This window comes from Struthio camelus, chromosome 15 (genome assembly GCF_040807025.1).
Source record: "Struthio camelus isolate bStrCam1 chromosome 15, bStrCam1.hap1, whole genome shotgun sequence".
NCBI lineage: Eukaryota > Metazoa > Chordata > Aves > Struthioniformes > Struthionidae > Struthio > Struthio camelus.
The window spans coordinates 5,098,735-5,126,556 of NC_090956.1; the positions used below are offsets into that span (position 1 = coordinate 5,098,735).

At 47.5% G+C, this 27,822-nt stretch overlaps 2 protein-coding genes across 4 annotated transcripts in view; both read right to left on the reverse strand.

Moving 5' to 3' along the window:
* Window positions 1–50: 50 nt before the first annotated feature.
* On the reverse strand, window positions 51–12,136 carry AP5Z1 (adaptor related protein complex 5 subunit zeta 1). Of its 2 annotated transcripts, none has more exons than XM_068908089.1 (17): window positions 12,022–12,136; window positions 10,965–11,102; window positions 10,385–10,571; window positions 8,057–8,201; window positions 6,862–6,974; window positions 6,214–6,382; window positions 5,611–5,751; window positions 5,176–5,213; window positions 4,942–5,104; window positions 4,487–4,665; window positions 3,649–3,791; window positions 2,647–2,796; window positions 2,311–2,422; window positions 1,815–1,912; window positions 1,202–1,334; window positions 809–1,023; window positions 51–480 (listed from the first exon to the last, which is right to left on the reverse strand). In XM_068908089.1, exons 1-17 carry the CDS (start codon window positions 12,060–12,062, stop codon window positions 210–212), a joined length of 2,436 nt encoding a protein of 811 aa, XP_068764190.1. In that variant the 5' UTR covers window positions 12,063–12,136; the 3' UTR covers window positions 51–209. The 2 variants fall into 2 exon arrangements, with proteins under 2 accessions (XP_068764190.1, XP_068764191.1); XM_068908090.1 differs by lacking the exon at window positions 12,022–12,136 and adding an exon at window positions 11,937–11,981 and having other exon boundaries at window positions 10,965–11,138.
* Window positions 12,137–23,997: 11,861 nt separating this feature from the next.
* The window catches only part of FOXK1 (forkhead box K1), a 48,842-nt gene continuing 45,017 nt past the window's right edge, over window positions 23,998–27,822 (reverse strand). Inside the window, exons 8-9 of one of the 2 annotated variants that reach the window (XM_068908346.1) lie at window positions 27,369–27,593; window positions 23,998–25,006 (exon numbers count right to left, since the gene is read on the reverse strand). In XM_068908346.1, coding sequence (XP_068764447.1) covers window positions 24,786–25,006; window positions 27,369–27,593 — 446 coding nt within the window. In that variant the 3' untranslated portion in view covers window positions 23,998–24,785. Of the gene's footprint in view, window positions 25,007–27,368; window positions 27,597–27,822 lie in introns of both variants that reach the window. The other variant, XM_068908345.1, reaches the window with a different exon arrangement.

The following is a 27,822-nucleotide window of genomic DNA, read 5'->3' on the forward strand; positions in this document are numbered from 1 at the left end:
CACGGGCAGTAGACAAGCAACAGGCACTAAGAAAGACAAGTACAACAGGCTCAGGCCAGAAGAGCAGCCTCAGCTCTTCTTATTCCTGTTTTCCATTTCATTTGCAATCATTTGTTCCTCATTTCCAGTTCAGAGCAGGGCCTCAGCCTCGAGTGTCAGCAGCAGATTAGTTATAACAGAGGCTTTAGCCTCTCAGAAACCCTCTTCTCTCACCCTGGCACGAAGCCAGCGCCCCCTTCTAAGAGCCGGCTGACTATCCTCAGGGCAAAAGGGAGAGTGTCATTCACATCTCTCTGAAATTGTGTGCTGGCGACGTCCACAGATGGTGTGAACACAAACTGAGCCACACTTGGCATTTTCAGCAGGTTCATGAGCTCAGTTGCCCGGATGAGGATCTCCTCACAGTCCTCCTCGCAGTATACAGAGGTGACAGCAGGGTTCTGCACAAACATCCTCATCTTGGACAGGAACAAGGATACTCTGCAGGAGAGAAGGACGCGACCTTCAGCTGGCAGGACCTTTACTCCCAGCAAGGTCACTACTCAAGCCTGTGTTTCCCAAAAGATTTTGTTGCGGGCAAACACCGGATGCTAACTAGCCGCTCCTCCTAGCACACGGAGTGTTAGTCACCACACAGACTCCACTTCCCCAAACTGTGTTGCTCCACAGCTTGTTTCCTCAGTCCTGTTTCAGTTTCAGGTCCCACCAGTTGCTAAGTCTGATCATCTAACAGTGGCAAACATTGGCGTTTGAACCCATCTGATCTGTATGTTTCAGCCCTGTGTCCTCCCTTGCCATCCCTTCTCACCTGGGGATCAAGTCCTGGCTGCGAGACGCCAGCTTGGTCAATGTGGTCATGAGGACAGTGATGACACGGGGCGGGTAGTTGGGGATGCTGGCCAGCGGTCGGAGCTGGGTAATTTCGAACAACATGGCTTCCAGAGCCTCAAAGAACCGGTTGATCTGCTCCACGGTGCAGCGCTTGTCGTAGGACACAGACATGTACTCTCCAATAGCCCAGACCTAAAACAAAGGCACATGTGCTCAGGGCAAGCTAAAGCAAAGGGGACTGAATCTTTTTTTAGGGAATGGCAAATCAGATTAGCTAACGCTAAGATAGGAAAGGAAGAAAGGGAAGGTGACCAGAAGAGTGCCCTGCAGTTGGAACGTCCTGTGGCAGAAGTAGGCAGGCCCCACTTACCAGGTGGGTGAAGAGGGCCTCCTTGTTCCGGATGTTGCTGATTGATCCCGAGAACTCCAGAAGCTCCTTGGACAGTTCCACAATGAGCGCAGGGTGCAACTTGCAGAGGGTCAGCAGCTGCGAACTCAGCACCCTAGAGGAGAGAGGTGGGGAACACTTAGACCATGGCCAAACCAAGGAGGAACTAGCAGCATCTGGCCATAGGCACACAGGATTGACAGTTACCCTAAGACACATCCCAAAAATGGTGTCCAGAGCAACACAACTTTCTGTTTTTCAAGCTGCTTCCCTTGCACTGTCATCCTCCCTGACATCTCCCCAAGAGAGAGAAGCTCAAAACCTCTCATTACATTGAGCCCCATCCTCAAGGCCAGTCAGACCTTTCTCTTCCCTGGAAAGGAGGCTGCGAGCCACCCCTGTCAAAGGTAAGGCTGTATGCTCGGTGTGTCTACGGAAGAGGTGAAGGTGCAGTTCCCACTTTGGACTCTCCAATGACAGGTGATAACAGGAACTCAGCCACAACTGAAAAGGCTCCTGGGCTGTCCTGGGAAGCCAGGCTGTAGCCAGGGGAGGGGCTGGACGCTTGGCTGTGCCTCCTGTCTTCTGGTCTCACCTGTGCACATCATCTTTAAATGCCGGGGTCTCATAGAGCTGGTCACTCCTCTGCAGCATCAACAGTACCAGCTGGTTTATCAGTGGCTTATCTGCAAACTGAGACACAGCCCTTGCTTCAGTGACATCCAGCAGCCAAAAACCAAACTACTCAGCCAGAGAGAACTAGGCCAGGACAGAAACAGGATCTAGCAGGAGGGAAACAGTGTACAAAGCAGGCATGAAGCACTCATTCTGCTCTTGCCTGCCTGCTTTACAGCTGGCTGAAAGAACAGCAATGAACACTGATGCTACACCGTGGAGCTTTTCCGCTTCTCTGGATGAAGCAGCTGGCTCAACCTATGTTCATGCCAATACTAGACCATCCCACCCTCCCCTCATTCAACCCTCTGTCAAGGTTGCAGGGCCTTAACACTTTTGCATCCATGGCTGCTATCCATGTAATAAAAGACCCCTCCCAGCGTGTCCAGGAGCCAAACTGCCCAAAGAGTGCCCACCTCTGCCACCACACTGAAGAAGAGTTCCAGTAAGACAGGGACAGTCTCCGCACACTGCACGACCCTTGCGCTGCTGGCCAGGGATCCCAGCAGCTGCCGAAGTGGAATCAGGCTGTGGGCAACAGATAGGCTACTGTTGAAGTAGGCTTGATCCTAGCTACTTCCCCAGGCCCTCCTTCCATATTCCTCCACAAGGTCTTTAAGCACTTGCAAAGATAACAGAGGGAAAGTCAAGCCCACTGCACTCCAGTTGAGAGCAGCTACACCTTCTCACAAACCCGAGTGCTGCCTCCCCGATCTGGATGGCTCAACCAAACCCTTGTGGCAGCCTCTTACCTCTCCGGAGAGTCTTCAGGGGCAGCCTCGATGCGGAGAAGGTACTGGAACATGCTCTTGTAGAGGGGATGGCGAAAAGCCTCCAGACAGGTGGCTGGCTTCACAGTTGGGTCGCAGGCAGCCTTCTCGGAGCCAGGGAGAGAGGTTGACCTAGCAGAAGGCACACAAAACGTGCTGCAGTCGGAAAACTGGCCAGGCCTTAGTCGGGATCCTGGTTAATGGAATCACTATCCTGCCATTGAAACATGGAAAATAAGTCATCCCAGTTTAGGCCTCCTGGAAGCTAGAAAACCAGGATGGCAGGAAAGCTGAGTAAAGTACTCAGACCAACCACAGCCTCCAGACTCAGGCAGTAGTTCCAGAATTCCTTCTGTGTCCCTGCTGGGAGAGATAAAAATGGTGCTCTGTATCCTCCAAAGCCCACCAACCTCCTACCTCCAGGGTGACCTCCCCTTTCTAAGCGCTCCAGAAAGGGCTGCTAATGCCAAGGAAGACAAGGAAGAGCAGTGGTACAGCTGTGAGAGCTGGTCCCAGCCCTATCCCACCTCCCTGGAGACTCCTCCAGTCCCTCCTGACCTTAAGAGGGAACTTATGTTTGCCTCCAGGAGCACAAACCCAACAAAGAGGGATAAGAGTCAGGAGGGAAGACCAGCAAAGCCCACACCACAGTGTTGTGGCAGAGGCTGATGGCAGACACCCAAGGAGAACAGCACCTCGTGATAGTTTGGAGCTGGATACGGGGGGAGGGATGACAACATCCTGACACCCAAAGACAACCCAGCACTGAAGCATAAGAGTTGGTTACCTTCTCTCCCTGTGCACAGCACATTACTAGGAAAACTGGGCTGATAAATGTGCAGCTTTGTTTTAACTGGCTGTAGCAGACACCTCTCCCTCCATAACAGCAGCAGAGGGCAGCTGAGGCTCAGAGCAGTGGGTACTAGGCTATGGCCAATGTCAAGACCCTGATTAGCAAGCAAGAGGAGGGGAAGGCAGCCTTACCTCAGCTGGATGTCCAGAGCTGCTGTCAAACAGGGCAGGTCAAGCAGCAAATGGAAAATCTCAATGGCTGTACCTGCATCCAGCAGAAATGGGAGAAGGTCCACGAATTCAGAGATAAGGGGTGGGCTGTTCCACGCCAGGAACTGCAGGGAACAAGCACCAGCTGCTGCTCTAACCCTGTCACTCTGCCCTGAGGCCCAGATGATTCTCCTCCCACTGTGACCAAAGGGGATGGGGAAGGGAAAGTCACATGTGAAAAGCAACAACAGAGAAGGCTGAGGTTTCAGTCAAGAGCTGGGGAGGCTGCTCATAGCTCATCACAGGTGCCTGGCAGCTGGGTCAGTGGCTGGCAAGCAGCAACTTCTTGAAGTTTTCCAAAAACAGAGTGCTGGCTCCTAACTGTGCTGACTGACCCAGCACGCGGAGCCTTTCTTGGCCTTACCCCAACAGGAAGGCACCACAAGCTCCTTTGTGACCATTTAAATGAGGGCTGATCTCAAGACTTGTCTCGAGGACTTACAGGTAAATTAAGCCCTCGTGGCCTCTGAACGCTGATACCCAAGCTCAGTGCACTCCACAGAAAGAAAATACACTTGTCGGGAACAATCTGGGAATTTGCCTATGCCAAAAGCCAGACCTTCCCCTCCGCTACAGCCTGCTCCTTTTCTAGCTGCTAAATCGCTGTACTTCCCACCCCAAGGACATTAACTCAGACTTCCCTCTATGAATAGGAAGAGGGAGGGCTCTGAACTGCACCAAAAGGCATGTGAAGTGCTCTGAGGGGCACCAAAAGGCACATGCAGCAGAATCTCCTCTGTGCTGCTCCAACACGGAGTACCTTGAAGAGATTTGGGAAGCTCTGCCTGAATATGCTGGATGTGTCAGTGAAGAGCTGGCTGTTGTCTTTGCAGAACTGGATGAACTCGAAGGCCAGTGATGGGTTGTGGAAGAGCTGAGCTGGGATCTCGGTGAACAAGTGTTTGTAGATTGCATCGGAGTCCACAGCTGCCATTTCACCTGGGAGGATACAGCAGACTCCTGAGCACAGCCCACCCAGCAGCCCTGCCAGCACAGGCTCCAATGGCTTATGTAAAGCCCAAGCCTGGGGTATGTTACTCTAGAGAGCCCAAGGCAGCACAGCTTCCACGTCTCCAGGACTGGGATCACCCATCCTGGAGCACAGCCAAGGCTGAATTACCAGGTCTGGCTGCCATCAAGTCCCCAGGACAAAGGGCTGTGCTGAGAGCATGCAAGACTAAACTGTGGAGGAGGGGGTGAGCATTGCTGACTTACTGTGGTTCAGGAAGAACTGAGCAATGGGCAGCAGTGCCCTCGCGTAAGTGACATCTCCACTGATTCTGCCATGCAGGATCTTCAGGGAGGAGAGCGTGCGGTACACATAGGAGGAGTCTTGTTTGCAGATGATGTCCAGGATTGTCACCGCCTCGATGAGACACTGCAGGGGAGCAGATCAGATTAGGGGAAGTCTCATCTCCCAGAGCTCCAGCCCCTCCTCTGCGTACTTACAGCTTTCTGCAGTTCCCCATCAGCTTTCTTCAGGGCCCCTGCCAGAGAAAGAAGTCAAAGATAAACTCTGGGTCCAAATAGGTACATCAGGCCGTCAGTTTGAGCACGAGCCCACTGGGCTTTCAGGCCAGCTGGGAGGAAATACTGATCCCAATTCCAGGCTCTGGGCTAACGAGGGCCAAGAGACAGAGGCTATGGAAGACATTCCCTGCAAATCAAAGGCAGGAGGCAGAACATGGGCATTGCCTCCAAATCCCTCCCAACATCCCAGCTTAAGCCTGGTCAATGACTTGCACCAGCAGCCAAACCTGGTCCCATGCCTAGACCCCAACTCTAAACTCTAGGGCGTGAGATTCCAACCCAAAGAGGTAGCAAACAAGCATTTTCAAGAACAGGCCCAAGAAGGCTGCAAGGAGCGTTCATGGCAAGACTCACGCCGGTTGCTCTGCTCAATAAGCCGCTGGCAGTACTCAAAGGCTTTTTCCCGCAGACGCTCCTTCGGGGGAAGCAGATGACTAGATGTGGATGTAGTTGAGACCATGGACATGACAGAGCCATCCATTTCTGATCTGTCATCTACAAAGTAAAGGTCACCAGGTATAAGCCACACCACGGGCAGTGTAACCCACGCAGCTGCCCAGCAACAGAGAGGGAGCTGTCTATTCCCAGGTGCACCGGGAGGTAAAGGAGCCTGGGGAAGAAGGCAGTGTTACGGTAACACCAGGTAGATGCTGTCTCCCACCATCCAGGATTGTTTTCGCAGGGACCAGGGGGGTTTGGCCTGAAATCCTGGGACCCACTGAATGAGTCACTCTTTGTTGAAGGGTCAGTTAGAAGAGTCAGTTAAGGAAGGACACTCCTTCCCAAATTTTCCCTGCTCTTAGTTCAAGAGCCCTGAATTGTAAGCCACAGCTATCACTTGGCCAGACCCTGCCCCTTGCAGGGTTTCTGGTGAAGCCACCAAAGCAGTTCAGAATTCAGAACACACACTTCTCTGGGGGTGCAATCCACACTGGTCCGCAGGCTTTCAGTTCGCACCTGAATTAGGGGTGCTCAGCCCCTCACCCCCGTAGCACAGCAGCCACTTTCTCAACATGGAGAAGGCCTGCATGTTGAGCCACTGGTCCTCCGTGTAGTGCTGACCCAGTGAGAGCACTGTGAAGAAGTCTGTGGCAATGGCACCGTCCACCTCTGTGACAGGGACAGGCTGGGAGGAAAGATGAGCTAGGTCAGATTCCCAGGGAGCGGCTAAGCAAGACTCTACCTACCGCATGGAGACTAGCAACCCTTGTTTATATGTACCTTGGGGCCTGCAGAGGGGCAGTTCTCCAGAGAGAGAAACTGCTGTCTTTTAGATTCATTTTGTCCAGCAGAGAAACCCCAAACTTTTCCCCTCCCTCTGACGAAGGCCTCATTTTCCTCTTAGTCCAAGGTACCTGATCACCAGAAGACACTCCCTCACACCTACTCCATGGACTGAGGTTCTGGCCCCACAGCACTTGCTAAATTTTGGAGCTATAAATCCCCCCTACTTCGCATCTTGACCACTTACCCCAGACAAAGCAACAAAGAGCAGTGGCACTTCTAGGTCACCATTTCCCACAAGAAGTTGAATTTGCAACATATAATAGCAGGGAACTGACTAGCAAATGCCCATGTAGGATACCATAGCAAGTCAGCACTTACCTGTCTGGCTCTGGGGTTGGAGAAAAAGCCTCCAGAGGGCTGAGCGACTCCTTGCTGAACGCTCGCATATCTCAGCCAGTCGACCATCTTTTTACTGACCACATTGATCTGCTCTATACAGGGAAAGTCACAAGGTCATTGCTAGACCGGGCACAGAAGCGGCCTCTGCAGCACACCCTTGCTGCCTTTCAATTGCTGTGCTTTTCCTCTGGCCTAGATCGCTAGCTCTCTGATCCAGCACTCAGCAAAGAAATGGGTACCTCCCAGGTGGACGCCCTCTCCTCCTTACACAACTTCAGAATCCAGGATCATTCACCCATCTCACAGCTCTGCGCCCTTCTCTCATTCATTCTTAGCAACTGAGTTGGTTTCATTGTTGTCAACAAAAAATTCAGGAAGTGAGCGCTAAAACCAAGGACTTCTGGTACCAGATCAGTCCAGAGATACTTGTTCCTTTGATATGTCTCTAACTGCAGCTGCTATAAGGGGGAAGGTGCTAGAATACTGTCAAACATATTCGTGCAGTGGCTAGCTTCAGCTCTGCAGATAAAAGCATGATCGCACAGAAGCTAAGGCAGGTAATCCTGCCTGCTCAGCCAACCCATACGCCCCAGCCCACTGTCTTCCCCAAAGCTTCTCCTACCGCCTGCACAACATGTGCAAACTCCTAGAGTTTTCCCACAGGACATGCCTAGAAACAAACTCAATCATAACACATATGCTCACCCTTTTATGCCCGCAGTCTCTCCTAAAGTTTATTCGCCAGGACATATCACTCACTACTATCTTACTGTCCTGCCTCTCTTCTGAACTCTCCATTCCCTAGTTATTTTTGCTGGTCTCTTGAACAGATACACAGACACAATTCTCTTTATTTCTCATCATCTGCCCTGATGCTCTTCAGGATAGCTACGGATTCATACTCCGACTGTATCTGGAGATCTCAATTAGGGTACGTGTCACTTTGATGCAAAACCGCACAGACCAGGGACTCCGTCTCCCAGGAGGGGCCACAGCACCCGAGGGCCTGGTACAATTTTTGAACAGTGGAATATATTTCACCCAAGAAGTTTACTTTCCTTGTGACAGAGACATCACTTCTAATGGTAGTTTCCAAGCCATACTCCTAGCCCAAGCCTTCAGAGCCCCTTTTGATCACTACGCAGGTCATAAGCTCAGGCCCTCCTGTATTTACCTTCAGTTAGAGATACCGGCGAAAGACTGATGACATTTGACAGGACAGGAAGGAGGTGCCGAGAACTCTGACCCTCTGGCAGTCTCCCTTCGAGTACTTTTACAATACGCTGCCCCACAGCAGACACTTCAGCCTTCTTATCACCCTTAAAAACGAATCAGAGGTAAAGCTAGGCAGGCAGTTTTCTACCAGTGCTAGAAATCAATACCCTACAAACTTTCATCAGGTATCAATGCCAGTGTCAAATGTAAAGAGAACTCACGATACACACTATTTTACCATGCTTTACAGAGCTCTTCTGTAACGCGAATTCATAGCTCCCAGCAGGGAGGAATACTTTGATGGAGCAACAGGTTTGTGGACAACTGTCACCTAAAGTGGAAATTAACAGCTGCAATGGATGTCTTCACATTAAACGCTACTTTGATCCATCAATTCCAGAGCAGTGAGTACTAGCACTAACTACTCCCCGTGTGGTCAATTTGCTAGCTCAATTGTTAAATTAGAAATTTATGATCATAAAGCAGACCACTGTAATAGGTTCTAGGACTCTCTGCTTAGTCTGTATCCTCAGGAGAAGGAAAATAAAGCAGCCTCCCCTTTTGGAAGCTGTTATAGCTGCAGTTTTGAGATGCTGTCAAATCATTCTGTCCAAGATGACTGTTACAGATTGCAGGTGCACCCAGCCTTTTGAGAGGCTTTCTCCCCCCACAAATGCCACCATGCCAACAAAAAAATGAATCTTCTCTATGTGCTCAGGGGTTTTGACAGCTGGTTGCTGAAAGCAGTGAACAAACACCAATCTCCAGTACTCCCCATCTAATAGTCACATTTGTATCTGATCCCTAGAAGCAATTAGGAAGTTTCATGTGAGCTTCCAGTGAGGAAACTGCATGTTGGAACCTCATCCACTACTGGGGCTACTTTCTGTGCTTCTCCCTTGAACAGACGTGGATAGACTGACCAAAGCGACATGCAATCCACTTTAAGGTCTGGGGACTTGTGCAGTGAAGGAAAAGAGAAGGAACAGCCCCTCTCCTGCAGATACATCACTGCAGCCCACTGCAAATGGTAGGGCTACCTGTATGTGTTGCTGACACGTCTCTTGCTACTCAGAGCAAAACCTGACTGACCGCAAATCAACGGTTCCTAATACAACACCAGAGGCTGTGATTTCTAGAAAGCCAAATGCTTTATAAAAAGAACAACCTTGCACAGCCAAGAAGGTAGGGGGCAGCAGGAAGGCAAAGAGTAAGAGGATTTCTACCCAAAGCAGTAACAAAGGAGAATAAGCAGAAGACCTTTTTAAAGGCTCTACTACAGTTGGCCTGCTTTCATGAGAAGGGCTGCTGCTTGTCACATCACTTCTAGCCAATGTTAGAGAAGTGATACTGAAATAGTTAAAATATACTAACTTTAATAACATCAAAAAATTAGGAAAACATCTTCATGGTTCTAGTTTTGATTTAACAAAAACTAATGGATACAGTATCTTTTTATATTTTAAGATTACAAAACTGTCTCAAGGCTGGATATGGGAGAGTTTCTTGGTAAGGCAACATCCAAGTAACACAGCACATTGCTGTCCGTTTTCTGTTTCTGGTTTCATTTTCTCTAGCTAAAGGAGACTCAGAGGGGTGATGAGAAATGTAGGAGGCATTTCTGATCACGCACTGAAACTCAGAACAAGAAGTTTCAGAACAGTTCACAAAAAATATTTTATCTTTAATTGGCATGATAATAGCATATAAAAGAAGAAGAGGAAAAAAAAAGAGTATCTAGCTTATTTCCCAGAGGGCGGCCCATGCAGGCAGCACTAAAAACAGGAACATCCTAATGATTTCTTCTCTGTGACTAATCTACATCTTTGAAACAACATCCACGTTTGTAGCACCATATATGTTTCGAGTTTTACGAGTAATATCCTATATTTGACTGTGAAAGCCAGTACCATACAAAAAAAAGTAGCAGTAATAAATTCAGTTTCAAATCTTTTTCTTACAGGTACAAGCAACCTTGACTTGAAGTTGTTTACAGCAGCTAGCATCAAAATGTTCATTTCCGCTTCCAGTTACAACCTACTGCTCCAGTGCCCTCATGCCCTACACAGCACAATTTTAAGCAATCTGTTATGAAACACTGAACACAACAAAAGCTGGCATTTGAGTTTACACAAAGCAGAATTATTAGGTTCCTTACATGAACATGGAAATATTTCTGGTTTCTCCTAGAGACCGTCAATTGACTTGCACCCTCAGCAGACAGGGAAGAATCAGAAAGCAAATGCATACTGATGAGAGAAGATTTCTGATACGACAGGTCATTTACCTGAGCCAAAAGGACGGAGGATATTAGACTCAAGAGCTTTGTATCTTGAACCTCCTCACAGGAGAGGATCAGCTCACTACAAGGCGACATCTCTCTCAGGATGGCAGCACATAACACCTGAACCTGCTCAGGACACTTGGGCAAACACAGCACTGTCTGCAGCAGTTCCACAAACTTGCCATCTAGCCTGCAAGAACCACAGCAAAGCATCACTGCCAGGCAAGGAAAAATGCAAACATTTATTTCCTACATATTCTTGGTCTTGGGATGATCTCTTCTGACAGTGACTCTGACTAATTTACTTAGCCTCTTCGCTTTTGAGCTTTTTTCCTTCATACAACTTAAAAGAGTGCTCACTGACAAACACTGGTTACCTTCGCAGCAAAAGGAGATAGCCTTCACTTTGCAGTAGAAAGAAAGGCAAAAGGGATTTTTACACATATACCTAGCTCGGTGAAACAGAGCGTTTCTTTGCAGCACCAAGCTTTTTCTTTTTCCCTTTCTTCAAGAAAGGGACGCTTCACCTCTTCTGCCGGTGAGGGGAACCCGAGGGGGCCCGTCCCAGAGAGGGAGCACGCACCTGCGCGGGTACTTGGTGGCGGCCACCACGAGGTGCAGGCGCTGGAGGCCGTCCACGGCCTCGGGGCCCGGGTCGCGGCCCTGCAGCAGCGCGGCCACGCGGGACGTGAACCGGTCCAGCTCCTCCTCTGGCGTCTCCCTGGCGGGACGGGATGGGACAGGACCAGCCGTGGGGCTGGGGGCCTTCCCGGCACCTCCACACCCCCCCCCCCAGCTCCTCACCACAGCACCTCAGCCCTCTCCCCTCGCTACCTCAGTGCTCCCGGTACCCCTACCCCTCCAGGTACCCCTAGTCCCTCCCAGTCCCTCAGCCCCTTCCCCCCTCCCCGTACCCCTAGCCCCTCTCCCGGTCCCTCAGCCCCTTCCCTCCTCCCTATACCCCTAGCCCCTCTCCCCGTACCCCTAGCCCCCCTCCCGGTCCCTCAGACCCTTCCCCCCTCCCCGTACCCCTAGCCCCCCTCCAAGTCCCTCAGACCCTTCCCCTCTCCCCGTACCCCTAGCCCCCCTCCCGGTCCCTCAGACCCTTCCCCTCTCCCCGTACCCCTAGCCCCCCTCCCGGTCCCTCAGACCCTTCCCCCCTCCCCGTACCCCTAGCCCCTCTCCCCGTACCCCTAGCCCCCCTCCAAGTCCCTCAGACCCTTCCCCTCTCCCCGTACCCCTAGCCCCCCTCCAAGTCCCTCAGACCCTTCCCCCCTCCCCGTACCCCTAGCCCCTCTCCCCGTACCCCTAGCCCCCCTCCAAGTCCCTCAGACCCTTCCCCCCTCCCTGTACCCCTAGACCCCCTCCCGGTCCCTCAGACCCTTCCCCCCTCCCCGTACCCCGAGCCCCCCTCCCGGTCCCTCAGCCCCCCGCCCCGGTCCCTCGAGCTCCACTCCCGGTCCCCCTAGGCCCTCCTCCCGGTCCCTCAGCTCCTTCCCCCCGCCCCGGACCCACAGCACTCCTCCCCAGTGCCTTAGCCCCCTTTCCCCGGTACCTCAGTGCCCCCCGGCAGGTCAACCCGCCCTCGCCCGGTGCCTGAGGCCCCTCTCAGCTCCCCCGTTCTCCCCCCGCCCCGGTACCTCGCCTGCTTGAGGAAGCTCTCGGCCGCCGCCGTGAACATCCCGTCCCGCTGCTCCGCCGCCTCGGTGCGCCGGCAAAGCGGCCCCGCCAGAGGCGGGCGGTCCGCGCCGGGCCGGCTCCGGAGGGCCGCGGCCGCCGCAGCACGAAGGTTCCGCCCGGCGCGCCGGCCGGGGGGCAGGGGGCAGAGCTGCAGCAGCGCCAGAGGGGCAGCGGGGGGACGTCTGCCCCCTCCCTCAGCCTCGCTGGCGCCGCAGGGGCCACTGCGGGGAGCATTGCCCTGCCCAGCCTTCCTCCCCCCCGTAAGGGGTACCGGGGTGGATGCTGGCAGGTACCTCAGCCTCTCCGGCCAGACCCCGCCGCAGCGGCAGCACAACCTGCGCTCTCTGCTGCCGGTTATTTCTACAGGGGATTGCTGTTATTGTCTTCTATTTATGCTATTGCTATTACTCTATTCTAATTATGCTATTATTATGCTATTATTGGGAGAGAGGCAGCCCTGAGCTGTTCACGCGGCGCCAGCCCTCTTGCCCTGACCAGCGCAGTACGGTTTACGAAAGACAAACCGGCCCAGGCCTCAGATCAGGCCCGGGGGCACCGCCGCCGCAGAGAGCGGCCCGCGCGGCAGCAAACCTCGCTGCACAGGTCCGGCCTTGAGGTAAAAGACGCTATCAGCCTTTCCTGCGACCGGTTTGAAAAAAGACGCTTTCTGCGAAAAGGGCAAGCGCTGTTAAAAATAGCTGCTCAGCAGGTGCTCGGCCTAGCTTCCAAAAGGTTAAAGAGGCGTTAGCGTTCCCCCCCCCCCCCACCCCGCTAGAAAAAGCCGGAAGCCTCTCCTGCCGCGCTCGGCGTCAGCCCCCCGGGAAGGCGAGGACGCGGCCTGGCGCTTCCTTCACCCTCCGGTGCTCTCCTGCCCTGGGCCGCCCGCCGGCCTGAGGAAGTTCATCAGCAGCGAGCCTCGGTCCCCCGGCCCCCCACCCCGGGCCAGCGGCCGCGTCCGTCGCCCCGGCCCCGGCCCGCAGGGCTGGCACCCGCGAGCCTCCGCGGCCCTGGACGACCCACAGCCACCGGCTTCCCCAGGCACCGCTTCCTTCGGCTCCGTCGGAAACCCTGCCCGGAGCGCCTTGGGAACACGGGGGCCAAACACGATACGGCCAGTTTAAAGGACGCCAAAGAAGGGCTCTGGCTTGAGCATCTTGGCCACCCACTGCAATTGCTTTTTAAACGTTTAGAGCAGCGGCACGTAACTAACTTGTAAGTCAAGTCAGGTCTTAGAAACGTTTCTACTCAATTTTGGGACTCAGAATTACTTTGTTTTGTCAAAATAAACAAAGAATTTAAATGGAACCTCCTTTAGGTAACGAGAGAAGAAAAACGTTAACTATTTAACCTGGGTAGAGTATATAAAGGAACATTTTTATCCTCAGATATTTAAAGGGAGCAATTACTCTAAATTACAGGAAGATATATTGAAATGGTTTAACTTGCAAAATAACACGATGTGGCATGTCACAATAAAATGAGAGCTAGAACTAGAGCTTGCGGCATGGTTTATAGTCCCCAGGGGAAGCATTACGGCTCTCAAGCACACAGGAACATATGTTTGTTTCTGCTCTGAGTTAACAGCTTCCCAAATAATTGACAAGCATCAGGGCCGAGCTTAGGGATCAAAAGGTATCCGTGAACTCTGAGCAAGACCAAGGTGTCCAAACGCATGCTTCCCTCCTGCATGATTCGGTGGAGATAAGGGAAAAATCCTTAAAACCGGTGTCCCCTCACTTGCTATCTGCATGTACGCTAGGAAAACCTCAAGACTATCCGCGCTGCGTCGCAGAAGACGCCGCTCAGAGCGGCTGTGCAGACCAGAGTCCTCCCTCGCGGCAGGACGAAGGGAAGGACGGAGGGCCACCAGCCTCATCACCGACACGGCTACGCAACCCCAGCCACCCCCCAAAAAAATGGAATCACAAGAAAAACCTGCTCCCTCGCGGCGAGCGAAACGGTGCTGCCACAGTTGCCGACTTCACATCCCTGTGAAGGTGCGGATCTCATCTGAAGGCAGCCACAACGCGTTTAGGATGCGCGGTGTCCAAAAGCCTTAAACACAAGCGGTTCATAATGAGAACGTGGCAGGCTCGACAGCAGATGCCGAAATCTTAAACCCTCTGCCATGTGATAGTGGCGGCAGGCAGGTCAGCCACTCAAAAGGAGCAAGCAATTTCAGGGCATCTTCTCTTTCATATATAATTTTATTTCTGGTTATAGAAACAAATGCTAAGAGGAGAAGCAACACTCCCCAACCACATACATCAAATTAAGGTAACAGAACAGAACAGTTAAAATAAATGGAAAAAAAAAAGTAGAAATTTAAAACTTTGTTATAGCTTTAAAATATTAACGTTCTTGATACATTAGAAATCACATTCAGATTTCAAATTACTTAAAAAAACAAAAAAGTATGGCTCCATATTTAAAAAAAACAAAAAACAAAAAAAACCTGTATCCCACTTGATGTGAAAATGCAGGTCCTGCTCCATGGATACTGCTATTTCTCCTCTTCTCCGGTGAGCAGCAGCCTCCTCGGCGCTGCCAGGGTGCATTCCCACCCCGCTCGGTGCGCGTCCTTAAGCATCTCATGGGGCAGTGCTGCACCACGGCCAGAAAAAGATGACAAAATTCACACCCATTGCCCCAGATGGAGCTTTCTCCCTTGGGATACACACCTGCTTTTTAAAAAGCACTGATTGCAAACACAAGTCACAAAAAAATACTTTTGATATCAGCTGTAAAAAAAAAAAAATCTGGCTGGAGGTGTCTTGTACAGGCAAAAACAGGAACTGAAATGCAAGCATGGCTTTAGTTCTCCCCTCCCCTTTCCCTCCCCCCCCCCCCCCACAATAAGATTCCTTAAATTAAGTGCCAAATATCTGTGAAAGGGGAAGGGTTCCCCTCTAGATCTATGTAGCAAAAACAGTTAAAAGTTCTGTCAAACCATTGAGGTATTCCGGGGCTGCATCGCGCTGCAGCCTTCCCCAAAGGACTCAGCGGGAACGCGTCCACATACAACTGGGGGAGATAAGATTTTTTTTTTTTTTTTAAAGCAAATATTCCGAATTTGATCAGAACTTCCAGCTTTATGATCCATTGCTTGCATACGTGTTTTGAGTTATCTCTAAGCAGCCTTTAACAGACCTTTGGATAGCCGCAGGCACCAGTTAACTGCTCCTCTCCAGGGCTCGGAGGCTGGCGAGCAGGCAGGGCGGTGCCAGTTTCATCACGGTGCGAACAGCACGTCCAGATCCCAAGACAATACACTGACTCAGATGAATTTTGAATTTTAAAAATCATTCCATTTTTTAAACCATTCTGTTTTTCCATTGTTCATTGTTTTCCATACTGGAATATTTAAGTAAAACTTATACATTCTCTGTTTTTTTCCATTAAAAGAAGATCAGTACTCTGGCTCCCTACACGTCAAGACCATTTGAAGGGGAAAGAGATATAGGGAGTTCAGGTTTACAGCATTTCATTGCTACAGAGCCAGCTTGCCTACTTAGCAGCCTGTCCACATCCAAAGAGCGGCGTATAAATCAGCAGAACATGAGCATGTTCTGCACCAAACTTTTAGCAGCAAGGTAGTGAAACAAGGAAACCTCATTTTTTCTGCTCGAGTTAAATTTCTCTCTCTTTTTTTTTTTTTTTTTTTTTTTTAAGCTAGCAGACATTTCTCCTCAACATTGCCCTTACCTTTAAGGAAAGGGTCTGCTTTGGACTGCTTTAAACAAAACGGAGTGGGGCAGAAGTGAGACTGAATGGTCTAGATCATGAATAAGGTGCCAAGGTTAGGGCCAGGATGCTGGCTCCAAAGGGCATTTGCTGAACTCAGTGGCAGACATGAAGCAGTAGTCAAATACTAGAGGAAGTCTGGTTTGCACAAGGGCTTTTTTGTGCTGAGCAGGAAAGCTGTTTCCTTTCCCTGGTCTTATGGTTATTCCCCTTATCACCAGCCTTGCCTCCCTGAAGTAGCAAAGCCCAACCACCAGAGAGCAGAAACCTAGGAAAAATTATTCACTCAAGTCCTTACGGAGAAACACATTTCAACTTTTGTAAGAGAGTTCTCAGGATTAAGCAGCTAAGTATAATCTGCTTCTACGAATAATTCTCAAAAGGCCCAAGTGGGTCAATAGGCATCCTTATGCAAATACAGTAATCTGCATGGAGTTAAACCAGGCCTGAAATTTGACTGACTAGGTAAAATTTACTCTCTGTGAATGCAAACATTAGAAAAATGGTTATATGTTTGTTTTTAAAGGGATATCTAAACCTCAGGCCCCATAAAGAGAGACAGAAGTATCATAAAAGGAAAACAATCTCACCACAAAGGAAAAGACACTATTTCATAGTGCGCCAGCATTTGCTTACCCACCTGACAGAGAGACAGGGAAGACTTCCTCGACTTTATAGCATCCTCATGGACCCTCAATTAATTTGTATTAGAAATAAGGTCCCATTACTTACAGAGGAGAATCTGTAAAGAGCTTCCAGGTATCGCACCTAGAGATACTCTGAGACTAGAAAGGATTCCAGCTTTCACTAGTGCCGTTTTGGGGATTTCCTTGCCAGCAGAACAGCATGGGTTGGGGTTGCTGAACGCACGACTTTGCTGGAAGCAGGGCCCCTACACAAGGAGGATGCAAGCATCAAACTGGCTCTTTTGCTCTGAGAGAGGAATGAAAGCAATCGCTGAAGTAAAGCTGCTTCTACAGGCTGCCCACATTTGTTACAAAAATAGGTACATCATTCTTTTAGATTCAGTGCCTGGTGTGGGAATTTACCAACATACTGTATAAAAAGTCTGTGTAAAGTACCATTTAAGAGAAAGAAATAGTCATGGACCATTTATATATCTATATTTACATACACACACACACACATATTAATAAATATAAAATTTATGTTTACACAGATCTAATTTAATATTCTCTGAAAAAAATATTTAAAGGGTTTATTCCTTAGCTGCCACCCATGAATCGCCAATGGTTTCTTCTACCTTGAGAGCGAAGGGGTTGGCCTGGCACAACTACCCCCAGGCTCTGAAACTAAAGTGACATGTAAGGAAAGGACCAGCCATATACTCTCAAGGGTTTTAATTCAGGGTTGGTAAATTGAAAAGGTATCAAAAGAATTTTCAGAAGGTATCATAAATACAATGGCTACAAGTCAAGTGGATTAAAATTTTGGAATTTAAATATAGTGCTCCAAGAAAACCTAGTATTTTCCAGAATGTCTTGCTCAGTCCAAAGTAAAACGTTCATACTGCTGCTCCATGAAAGACTGAATCTAACAGAGAAAGCCCACCTTCACAGCTAGATGTTTTCCGCTTTTGACTACTATATATGTATATATACACGCCTGTGTGAATAAGCACATTCTCTGTCCTGCATATAATGCACCTAGCAAAGGCAACGGCTGCTGATCTAACTAGTCACCGTCAAATAGCCACTAGACAGCCACGTAGAGGGAGACACTCCAACACCAAGTCACAGCTGTGTTTTCATCAGATACAGACCAAAACGCAAGAAAGCTTCACTTCCCAATCTCATCAGTTCCAGCACTCCAGATGACCTTGTAGTGTAACTATATTCTGCAGCATGACAACTGGCTCCATTGCAAGCTACACTTTATAGCAGTAGTGTATGCTATAGAAATAGCAGCTTTGAAATATTTTTTCACTCAGAAGAAAAGAAAAAGTTACATAACTGAAAAATGTGTTGTCCACCTGCAACCTAATGCAGCTTCTCACCAGACACGGACCTGCAAGCAATGGTATTAAGTTAGGATCTGGGTTAAAGGACTCTGGAACGGAGAGAAACAACTACGGAGGAAAGAAATTGTGAAAGGAGAGCAGAAACAGGAGCTGTCTGAGAGGCTGGTTGACATGGGAAGACAGATCATTTGCAGCAGGATGACATCTGCAAACACAAAAGCTCAATGTACTGTAATGACAAAACTATGAAGCTAGCCATGTTCCTTTTAGAGGTTCATTCTTAGTGCCCAAGTCCAGCTTACTGGCAGCAGGATTCAAAACAATCCAAAAGATTCTGGGTCAAGGCAGAAGTTGAAAGTACAGCTCCACATTGAATTGAAACTGTCATTTGATAAGGTAAAGCACAAGACATTTATGAAAATGATCAGCACCCCTCAGCACTGCCTTCCTGTTCAAAAAGCTAGAAGACCACGTTTGGCACTCTTCCTTGGCAGAGAAGGATGAGCTGGTGGCATATATACAAATGCAATCCAGAATATTTCCAGGTTATTTTGCTACACCATTTCTCATACTATACTCAAAGCAGTTGAACATGAGTCAGCAGCGTGTCTTTGCAGCAAGGGAGACCTCTCATGTACTGGGCTGTACTTGCAGAAGCGTAGCCAGCAGGTCAAGGAAAGTGATGCGTCTTCCACTCCACTCAGCATTTCTGAGATCATATCTGGAATCTGTGTCCAGTTTTGGGCTCCTCAGTACAAGACACAAACTGACATTCCGGAGCAACTCCAGTTGATGCCCTGGGGGCTTGAGCGCATAATGTTCAAGGAGAGACGGAGAACCAGGCTGGTTTGGATTTGAGAAAAGAAGGCAAAGGACGAAATCTTACTGGTTTCTTGAACTACCTAATAGGAGGGGGCAGAGAGAGCATGGCCAGACTCTTCTCGGAGGTGTACAGTGACAGGACAAGAGGCAACGGACACACGTTGCAACACGCACCACGTGGATGGCCAAACGCCGGAAGAGTTGTGGAACCTCCATCTTTGGAGATATTCAAAACTCAGCTGGACAAGACCATGGACAACCTCATCTAGCTGGATCTGCTTTGAGCAGGAGGCTGTAGCAGAGACTTCCAGAGGTCCCTTCCAACCCGAGTTATTCCATGATTCTAGACATCTATAAATGGTCAACGGCAGAATAGAGAGCTAGAAGGAGATTTCATCTTACCTAATATTGCAGTTTTATGTAATTTATGTTCATCACAGTGAAACTGTGATTTATGAGGCATAGTTTAAACCTGAGAAACAAAGATGGGAACAACCATCCAGTAAGGATTTAATCCTTAAACGCAGTAACCTTGAATAAATGCTTCTGATCCTCAAGTGAAAGGTACAGTAGTTGAACTATCGTTAGATTAGTTCCTTGTCATCCCAATCCCACACACTCAGGCACAGTAGGGAAACTCTTCTCCTTTCACTCTGCATTCTAGCATTTATCCACACCGTGTTAGGGTAATACTAACTAGTTCTTTGGGAAATGTCCTTGCTAGTACGGAGGAAAAGCTCCAACCCCAGATTAATGCCTCCAGCAGGCAGTGAATAATATTCCACATCACACCGCACAAAAGCTCAGGTCAGCTGCTCTCACTTGCTTACATATTGGTCCCCAGCCCTTTCCGCTTCAAATTTTATTTTACTACCAGCTTTTCCCTACTGAAAAAGGGGGAAAAGTGTGGAATTTGACTGAACAGCAGTTGCAAGTCAGTAACAAGTGCTCTGACAAGGCAGATGTCAGAGGCACATGTGAAAGGAAATTAAAAAAAAAAAAAACACGCTGCTTGTGTACAGCCTACTACGTAATGCTCCTTCAGCACTAACACCTTTACTAATGATGCTTAATATCAACAAGCCAGAGGCCTGAGGGACAGTAGTTTCCCCCTTCTCCAATAAAAACAGAGGCAGATCATGGCATCATGATTTCAGAAGCACTGTAAAGGCTGCAGGTTTTTGTTTAACTATTTCTTCCTTTCTATAAAGCTTTAACATGGCTGTGTGAAAACACTTTCCTGAACAAACTGTGCCCAACAGTTCAACATTTCTAAAATATGTAACAAAAACTAAAAATAAGGCATCCAAATTGACCCCTTTCAATGGGGGTCCCATTGGGGCAGTCCCTCCCCTGCTCTGCAGCCCCCCATATCCCACACATTTTCATCCTTGAATCCTCTTTCAGCATAGCCTTGGGAAGCACTTATTGCAAGGTGCTGCTCCTGCCAGTGGATAAATATGACTGGATATGCTACAAGGGACAGCATTAATGGTGTAGGGGGGAGCGAGGGAGAAAGGAAGAGAGAGAGGAGATGAAAAGAATATATAAGCTAATCGTGAACTTCATTTCTGTGCTCAGCACTGTGTTGTGTTATCACTAAATCAGACCACATTGATCTCACTGTAAAAAGCTTCCTGTATCAAAAGAGTCAAGGTCAAGACAAAAAAATAACTTAAGTAAATCCGGTAGAACAAAACCAGAACAATTGCATTCAGCTTTTGCAAATTAAGGCAACAAAAGTTGCTATAAACTGACTGCAATCAAAGTGAAATTAATCTGCCATTGCCTAAGACGAGAAAAATATCAAAAAGAAACATCATAAAATGTATTCAACTTTCAAAAATTCAGTTTTTAAGTCTTCCCAGATCTAATTTATAGCAGATCAAACACTTGACATGCCATGACCTTTGTTATCCAGGGAGCAGGAGACGACAGCATAAGATGACCCCCCGCAAGCCTGCATCAATTAATATTGAGGACATGAGGACATGAGATGCAACTCTAAGAAAGTAAGTCTTGGATGACCAAATTTAGGTTAAACCAAGCACTCCAAAGAGCCATTAAGACAGCATTTTCTTTCTAGTTGGAAGCCTCATTCTACATACCATCACATCCTGTGATGTTCTTCTCCTTTCACTGTTCTCTGTAGCGCTCAAAACTGAAAGCCTGGAGAATCAGGACTGATACCTTGTGTAAGAGTGGTGCCACTAGGAAGAAACAAAATGGAAATAGACTTCAAAAAGTTTCACATTGGAGTCTTCATTTAGGACTCTTGACTCAGCACAAAATTTAGCAGTTCCAGCTTCCAGTTAGAAATGGAAAGACTGTTGTGGTTCAATTTTTTTTTAAAGCAATTCCAAAGGTTTCTCTGGGGAATTGACATTGTATTTCTTGCTCATAAAAACAACAAAGAGTTACTATTCTGTGACTGGCACATTGATGAAGAGGGAAGAGTTACAGGTTAGAGTACGCTGGAATGAAGGAGCATTTGAACGCAGCACAGAAGAAAGAAACTGCTACTTGCTTTTCAAAGTGACCTTTGAGTTGCGCTAGACTTCACCTGAGGAAACCAAGTCAAGTAACAGAAATGCATGAGTCACAGTCAGCTGAAACGACGTGGCTTGGAAAAGCAAAGGGAGAAATCCAAAATCTCTTGTTTGAATCCTGTGCTGGCTGCACAGACAGCAACCAGTCAAATGTTTTGTTTTGATTGAAGAGGGCCTACCTACTCTTTGGGCATACTGACTGCAACCCTCAGGGATAAAGGATTATTAAAATGATAGCCACTTCTAAATGAAGAGCCAATAAAATTCTGGGAACTTCTAGGCTCATCCTTCCACCCACAAAATTGCTATTTAAATTTTTTCACATACTGAATGTCAATAGCTGTCTGTTCCAACTAACACAGACGTGCTTTTTCTTTTTTCCTTCCCTCCCCACCCCCCAACTACAAAGTAGTAAACTGATCAACTTTTTAAAAAAATATCAATACAGGAAACAGGACAAATTTTATTGGCGTGTTCACATTCTCCTGTATTTTAAAGGTCTGAAAAAGCATTTTAAAGAGGATTCTGAAAAGATCATCCACAAAACGATCCCCAGAAATCCTAAATTATTCCACACTACAAAAATAAGCTAGACAGCTCTAAGCTGCTCCTCTCATTTCTGTAACCTGCCACTTTCCGAGCTGACGTTTGGCGGGAAGGCTGCCACTAGCAGCTACGGGGGGTTCCTTTACCTTCTGCTTTTCTAAACATGCTGCCTTCTGGACTGGGCAGCGTGTTAGAAGAACGAATCTGGAAGCCTGACATGAGATGTTGCAGATGAGGACCACATTTCTCCATAGCTCCCTATGGGATTTTTAGCAAGAACTGTTACTTTGCCTAATATCAGGCAATGCTGTAACTAGATAAAATTTTTTTTCAAGTGGCATTGCACTTCCTACCGTAGCAGGGGAACGTGGCAGACTGATAGAGCAGAAGCCTAATAGGATGAACTGACAGCTCCAGGTACCCTAAAGGAGAATGGGTAAGTTCAGGGCTTGCCTAATTACTTAGACTTTTTCAAAAGAAAAAAAAAAAAAAAAAAAAAAAAAGGAAAACCCACTTTGCTAGCTTCACATCCTGAACTGCGTTCTGTTGGTTGCTCATCTTGCACCGATTCACCTAACATACAGGAAAACCAAGTAATCTTCTCTTCAGTGATGCTCTGTAACCTCAGCGTTGTTTCAGAGGCGTGCCTATATCTGAAACAGCATTCACCCAAAATCACTGGTTCGTCATAGATAAACTATGCGGCCCTCTCACTCGTGTATGCCTCCTTGAAGTCCATTTTAACACAAAGGCTTCAGAAGAGACAGAACCAATCTGTGCGCTTTTTCACTGTGCCGCACCTAGTCTTCCTAGCAGGAAAGGGAACCTGCAGGCTGGCCTGCTTCAATCAGATTGTGGTCTGTAACAATCCTCATTCACAAAATCATTTCAAAGTACTAAAATCTCATCTAATAACTTGTCATTAAAGGCACACACCTAAATTATAAGGTGTATAGCTGTAGATAAATGAACTGTCCTGAATACTTTGTGTGCCTCTAACTGTGGAGTTTAACTGCGAATCGCAAGCCCAAGAAATTCTTTCCTTCTTTCAGAAATATTTCTCACAAAACAATTGACTTGGATAAAACCCAGGAATGTTTTGTTTTCAAGTGATGGGACTTGGCTATTAAATAGGATTTGGCAAAGAGAAAGGAAACCTAGAGGGGAACAAGTGATACCAGCTGTTACCTCTTGGATCTCCTTCCCTCTCCCCAAGTTCTAGCAGACATTAAACCCTTGTGCTTTACTCTCTAATCCCCATGGGCATACTGACAGTATAATTCAGTGCAGATCGGGGACATCTTTGCAGCACGGTTGTATGGCAGGTGTGCTGCTCTCTGCTCTGGAATAGTACTGTCAGATTTGACAAGACAATAACTCCACAATAAGTTAGTACAGGCAGAGGGAGAACCTACAGAAGACATCCCCTTCATGCTTTCTCTTTTGCCATTACCAAAGCCAGGAAGTTTTCCAAGTTAAAAGATCTCTACTGTGTAGCCAGAAGACAAGTTAGCCAAAGGGATCAAACGTGTAAAACCAAATGGGTTACCTGGAGGCTAAGTTGAGGCTGATTTCTTTGCCAGTCACACAGCATGTCACACATACCCACTTCTCCACATGGTTCAAGTGACTCAAATCTGCTCGACTTGTAAGATGTACTACATACAGAGCCTGGAATATAGCCGAAATAAAAGCCTTCTCCTACCGGCCAACCAAATATATGTTACCAGGAGTGAGGAGAGAGGGAGTCGAGGAACGAAACAAACCCCAAACAGGTTTTCCAAACTGAACTTGAAGACGCCCAAATGACTTTTCCCTCATAGAAAATAAAAGGTCTCTTCTTCCTTGGTTTCTACACACTTACAGAATTTGTATTAAATACTGTTCGTGTACTCTGCTGCCTCTCACCCCAGCACTTAACCTCTCAGTAGCATAACACCAGAGCCTGGCTGCTACCCTCTGTGGCAGAGGGTCACACACAACCCTGGCCTTTGATCGCTGCCCATCTAGTTTTCAAGCCGGGGGCCATACTTCTAGCAGGGATGAAAGCAGACCACTTTAGCGCAGAAGACTGACTGATATTTTCTTAGGTTCACAGAGACAGTGGCAATGTCTTTGATCTCCAATGCTAGTTTTGAACAAACTCTAGTTAGTGCTCCAGCACAGGATGTGAGCACAAAAAAAATTAAATACATCCAGAACCTTTCCGAAACACCCATCCCCAAGTAACCCTCAGTCATCAAGATACTTTAGCTGTCGTCCAGAGCAACTGATGAATAATTGTAAGAAAACACTGAAGCTACAAAACCCTTTGTTTTTAATTTCTTTTCAGGAACCAAATTAATACAGTTCCTCTGTCATCTTATTTTCCCTCAGAGGGAACGGAGAGAAATTGCATTCGGAAATCCAGGTGGTTGAGCCGTGTAACTCTTCCTCCTGAATCCCCACATAAATAAACATTCATTCATATTCAGAATTTTTCTACCAAAAAAAAAATCATTCTGCCTTTTTCTTTAAGCTTGGTACCATGTTTCTTTAATGCTGTTGTTGTGAAATACTGCACCCATCTTTCAGCATTTGATTGCCTTTTGTGGCCCTTTTAAATGGTCCTATGTTTCAAAGCTCTGAGAAGTATTAAGGCATAGAAAATAAGGAGTTTTCCTTCCAGGGAGCAGACTGTATCTGTGTTACATTCCTTTAGATGCTGAACTGCAAATGCCATCCCCTCGGAGCCAAAAGGGGAAAAGACGGTTAAAAAAAAAAAATCCCAGCAGTCATACAATCAGTTGTCTGTATATTTTTTTGAATCAAAAAAAAAAAGAGGAGGAAAAATATCCCATAGGTAAAGACAGAACCAAGTTCCAGGTATGGGTTCTTGGGAGGCGTTTTTCATTCTTTTTGGCACCTTGTGATTCTAATAGGTGTTGACCTCCCATTGAAAAAAATCTGACTTTAAAAAGAGCTTTTTATTCTCTATGTTTCAAGCTGTTACAGTCGTGGTTTGTTTTCTTTGAAAGCTGCTTTAGGGGCTGCTGCCATCCCATGCCCACCCCGCACCATTCCAGCTCCTCCCACCGGTTCTTCATTCACTGGTTGCCTGTCCTTGTGGCATTGCGGATGTGATGACACCGGTTTGGGCTGGGACTGCTCCACTGGGCTCTTCTATACGGGGCCTTTTGACTTCAGGTTCACTGGAAGAGGCTGCTGCTGTCTCTTCGGTCCCTGCCTCGCATACCCGGCTGACTACAACAGGAGTGGATGAGCTGGCCTGTGCTGCAAGAAGCTGCAATGGATTTGTAAGAGCTGGGAAGTGGGACGAGAGAGAGAGAGAGAGAGGGAGAGAAGGGCATTAATGTGACAAAGTAACACAAATGTTTGCCATTCCAGAAAACAAGAAAACAAAATCACAGTCAAATGTGATAACTGGCACATACTCAAGGGCTGTTTTCAAATCCGTTTTGTAAGACTTGCTAGCCTTCTCTCTTTCTTCCCACGTAATTTCAGCTTTGTACAAGTTTACTAAACTGGCAACACACCTTCCATGGGAGAACTTCCTTCTTTCTATCCATGACCAAACAAGGCATTGCCAGCTAGGCATTCGTGTCCACACGCGGAGGATCAATCCTCTGCTAAAGTTACAGTATAACTTTTCTTTGGGAGGTAGCTCTCTGACCACCTACAATCAAATCCTCTTGCAAGTTACAACATCTCTGTGCTGCACCTTTGATTTAGAGGGACCGCTTTGGCTTCTCTGAGACTGCTAGTAAGAAAGTCAACTGGGCAGAGCTCGCACAGCAAGAGCTCCAGCCTGCTGGGAACCAGATTACAGTCCAAATGCCGACCGTACTGATATCTTGCTTTGAGAAGGGGCAGGAAGGCTTAATAACTTTTGATTTGTCCAGATGGAGTAAGTGTTCCCATCAGAACTGGGATTAGAACTTAGGAATTTCTGGCTCCCAATCTTGTATCCCAGTACTGACAAAAGCTCTCACCCTCTCATTAATAAAAGCAGTGAGAAAAGATGGTTTAAGTAGCGACCCTGTGTAAAAGCGTTTACAATTCCTAGTTCCAGACAGAGAATGTGCTTACACACTGGCTTTGGCACACAGCACTACTTGGAAAACAAAACACATGCAGTTTTTGGACTCTGCATCAATAGGGGAGGCAGCCAAAGAGGACTCAGGAGACAGCACATCCTCTGCCCTCCAGACTGATTTGCAAGGGATGGAATGACAGAACATCGGTGGTGTGTTCACTGTTAAGTGCATCAAAAAAAGGAGCCCTAGGATAAATAAACAAAGGAAACAGAACAAAGGCCCTCACAGCCCAGCGACTTCCACCAGGGCATGGGAAGGAGGCTACACAGTATCAAGAGGATGAAGGAAAAAAAACAGGGTACAGATGAGGGCAGTCACCAGTTACAATTCAGCAGCTGACAGAGAACCTAAACCAAGCAGCTGGAGACATTAACTCTGCACAGCCAAAAAAATCAAGAGACCCAGGCTCCATTTTGTCTGCTAGAAAATTCACTACCACTTATTAAAAGCTTAGATGTGAGTGAAATACTTCCAATTTGAAGAGAGAGCGCTAGACAAATTTTAGTAATATTAGCACATCTTAGCATGAATGTAAAATAAGAAAAAATTCCGATTCCAGATTAGATAAACAGTACTGTGAGGCAGTAGCAACTCCACCTATCTGATCCTATTTGATATCTTAGTTGCATAAAAACCTTATTACTATTATTTTTCCATTGCTTCAATAACATCCTTGCAATTCAAGAACAAAGCAGGCAAACCGAGGAATAGACCAGGAGAAAAATCTTGCAGAAGCACTCATATTCTGCCTTAATAAAATTGTCAAAACCCCACCTAGGCCTTTCATTTCAAACTTTCTGTTAGCACCAGCCTGGGACAGCAGAGGTGTCTACAGTTGCATCAGGAAGAAGGGCAGTAAGAAGCCTGCACTTTACCATCCCCAGTCATCATCCTTAACTTGACAAAACCTGAGGGGCCCCACAAGCATAGAAGAGGCTGCCAAAGTGATAGCTAGTATGGGATTTTAAGAAACAGACTTCACAAATGACTACAACACATCCTGTACATAAACTATCCTACATTTATCCACCTACCTGATGAATTAGGTCTTACTTCTCTCAAACCCTAAGCCCTTAAGATGGGAAAGTATAAGTCATTTTCTTCATATTCTATGGAGTTAAGACTTCATGATACTTAAAGAGCACCAAGGAAATTTTATTATTAGGCATACTGAAAGCAAGAGCTGTTTTTGTCAGAGCTAAAAAAAGGCTCAAAACAAGAATCACTAACACTTTCAACAAGTAAGTCTCAAAAGGTAGAGTGTAAGAAGTAATATATGCATCGCCAAGGACACAGAAAGAGACTGGATTTTTCAGAAGCAATGTTGCAGCTGGAAAACTTCTCCACTAAGGAAAACTGAGCAAAGGTGGTTGGGATCAAGGCTTAATTTGTTAGAGTATCTATCACTTACCTTTGCATCACAGAGGTTGCAGAGTGTATAACCTTGGAGTCAGACACACACACAATGACTTGCACAGCTAAGAAGGCAAAACACTCCAAACTTTATACCTTAACTGCAAAGCTTGGAGAGCAATTGTAAACCAGAAAGCAATGGAAACATAGCATACCATAAGCACTGCCAGTGATGCTGTTGGTGGGGACAGCATGCTTCCCGTTCTGGGTGACTGCCCGCACAGGGAGTTGGTGCTGTCCAATGGCCACGGGAGCTGCCTGCTGAAGGATCGTGACTGTCTGTCCTGGGACACCTTGCGCCATCTGACTGGCGACTGTCTGAATAACACGGCTGGCTGTAGGTATCGTGGCAAATGCAATTGTTGGTTTGTCATCCATGCCTACTTGAAGAGCAGAACAGATATTCACCACTGGGCTGGCTTAGGAACAGTCTTTCTTCTCATTAACATTTTAGCAGTAATACCTACCCCAGGCTTACAAATATGAGAACCCCCCAGCACCACAAAGTCACTTGCCTTTGACGCATCCCACAAAGTTTACATAGAGGGAATGGAAAGCATTGCATCTCAGGGCAAGGCAGCTTAGTCACAAGAGCAACACATTTGTGCT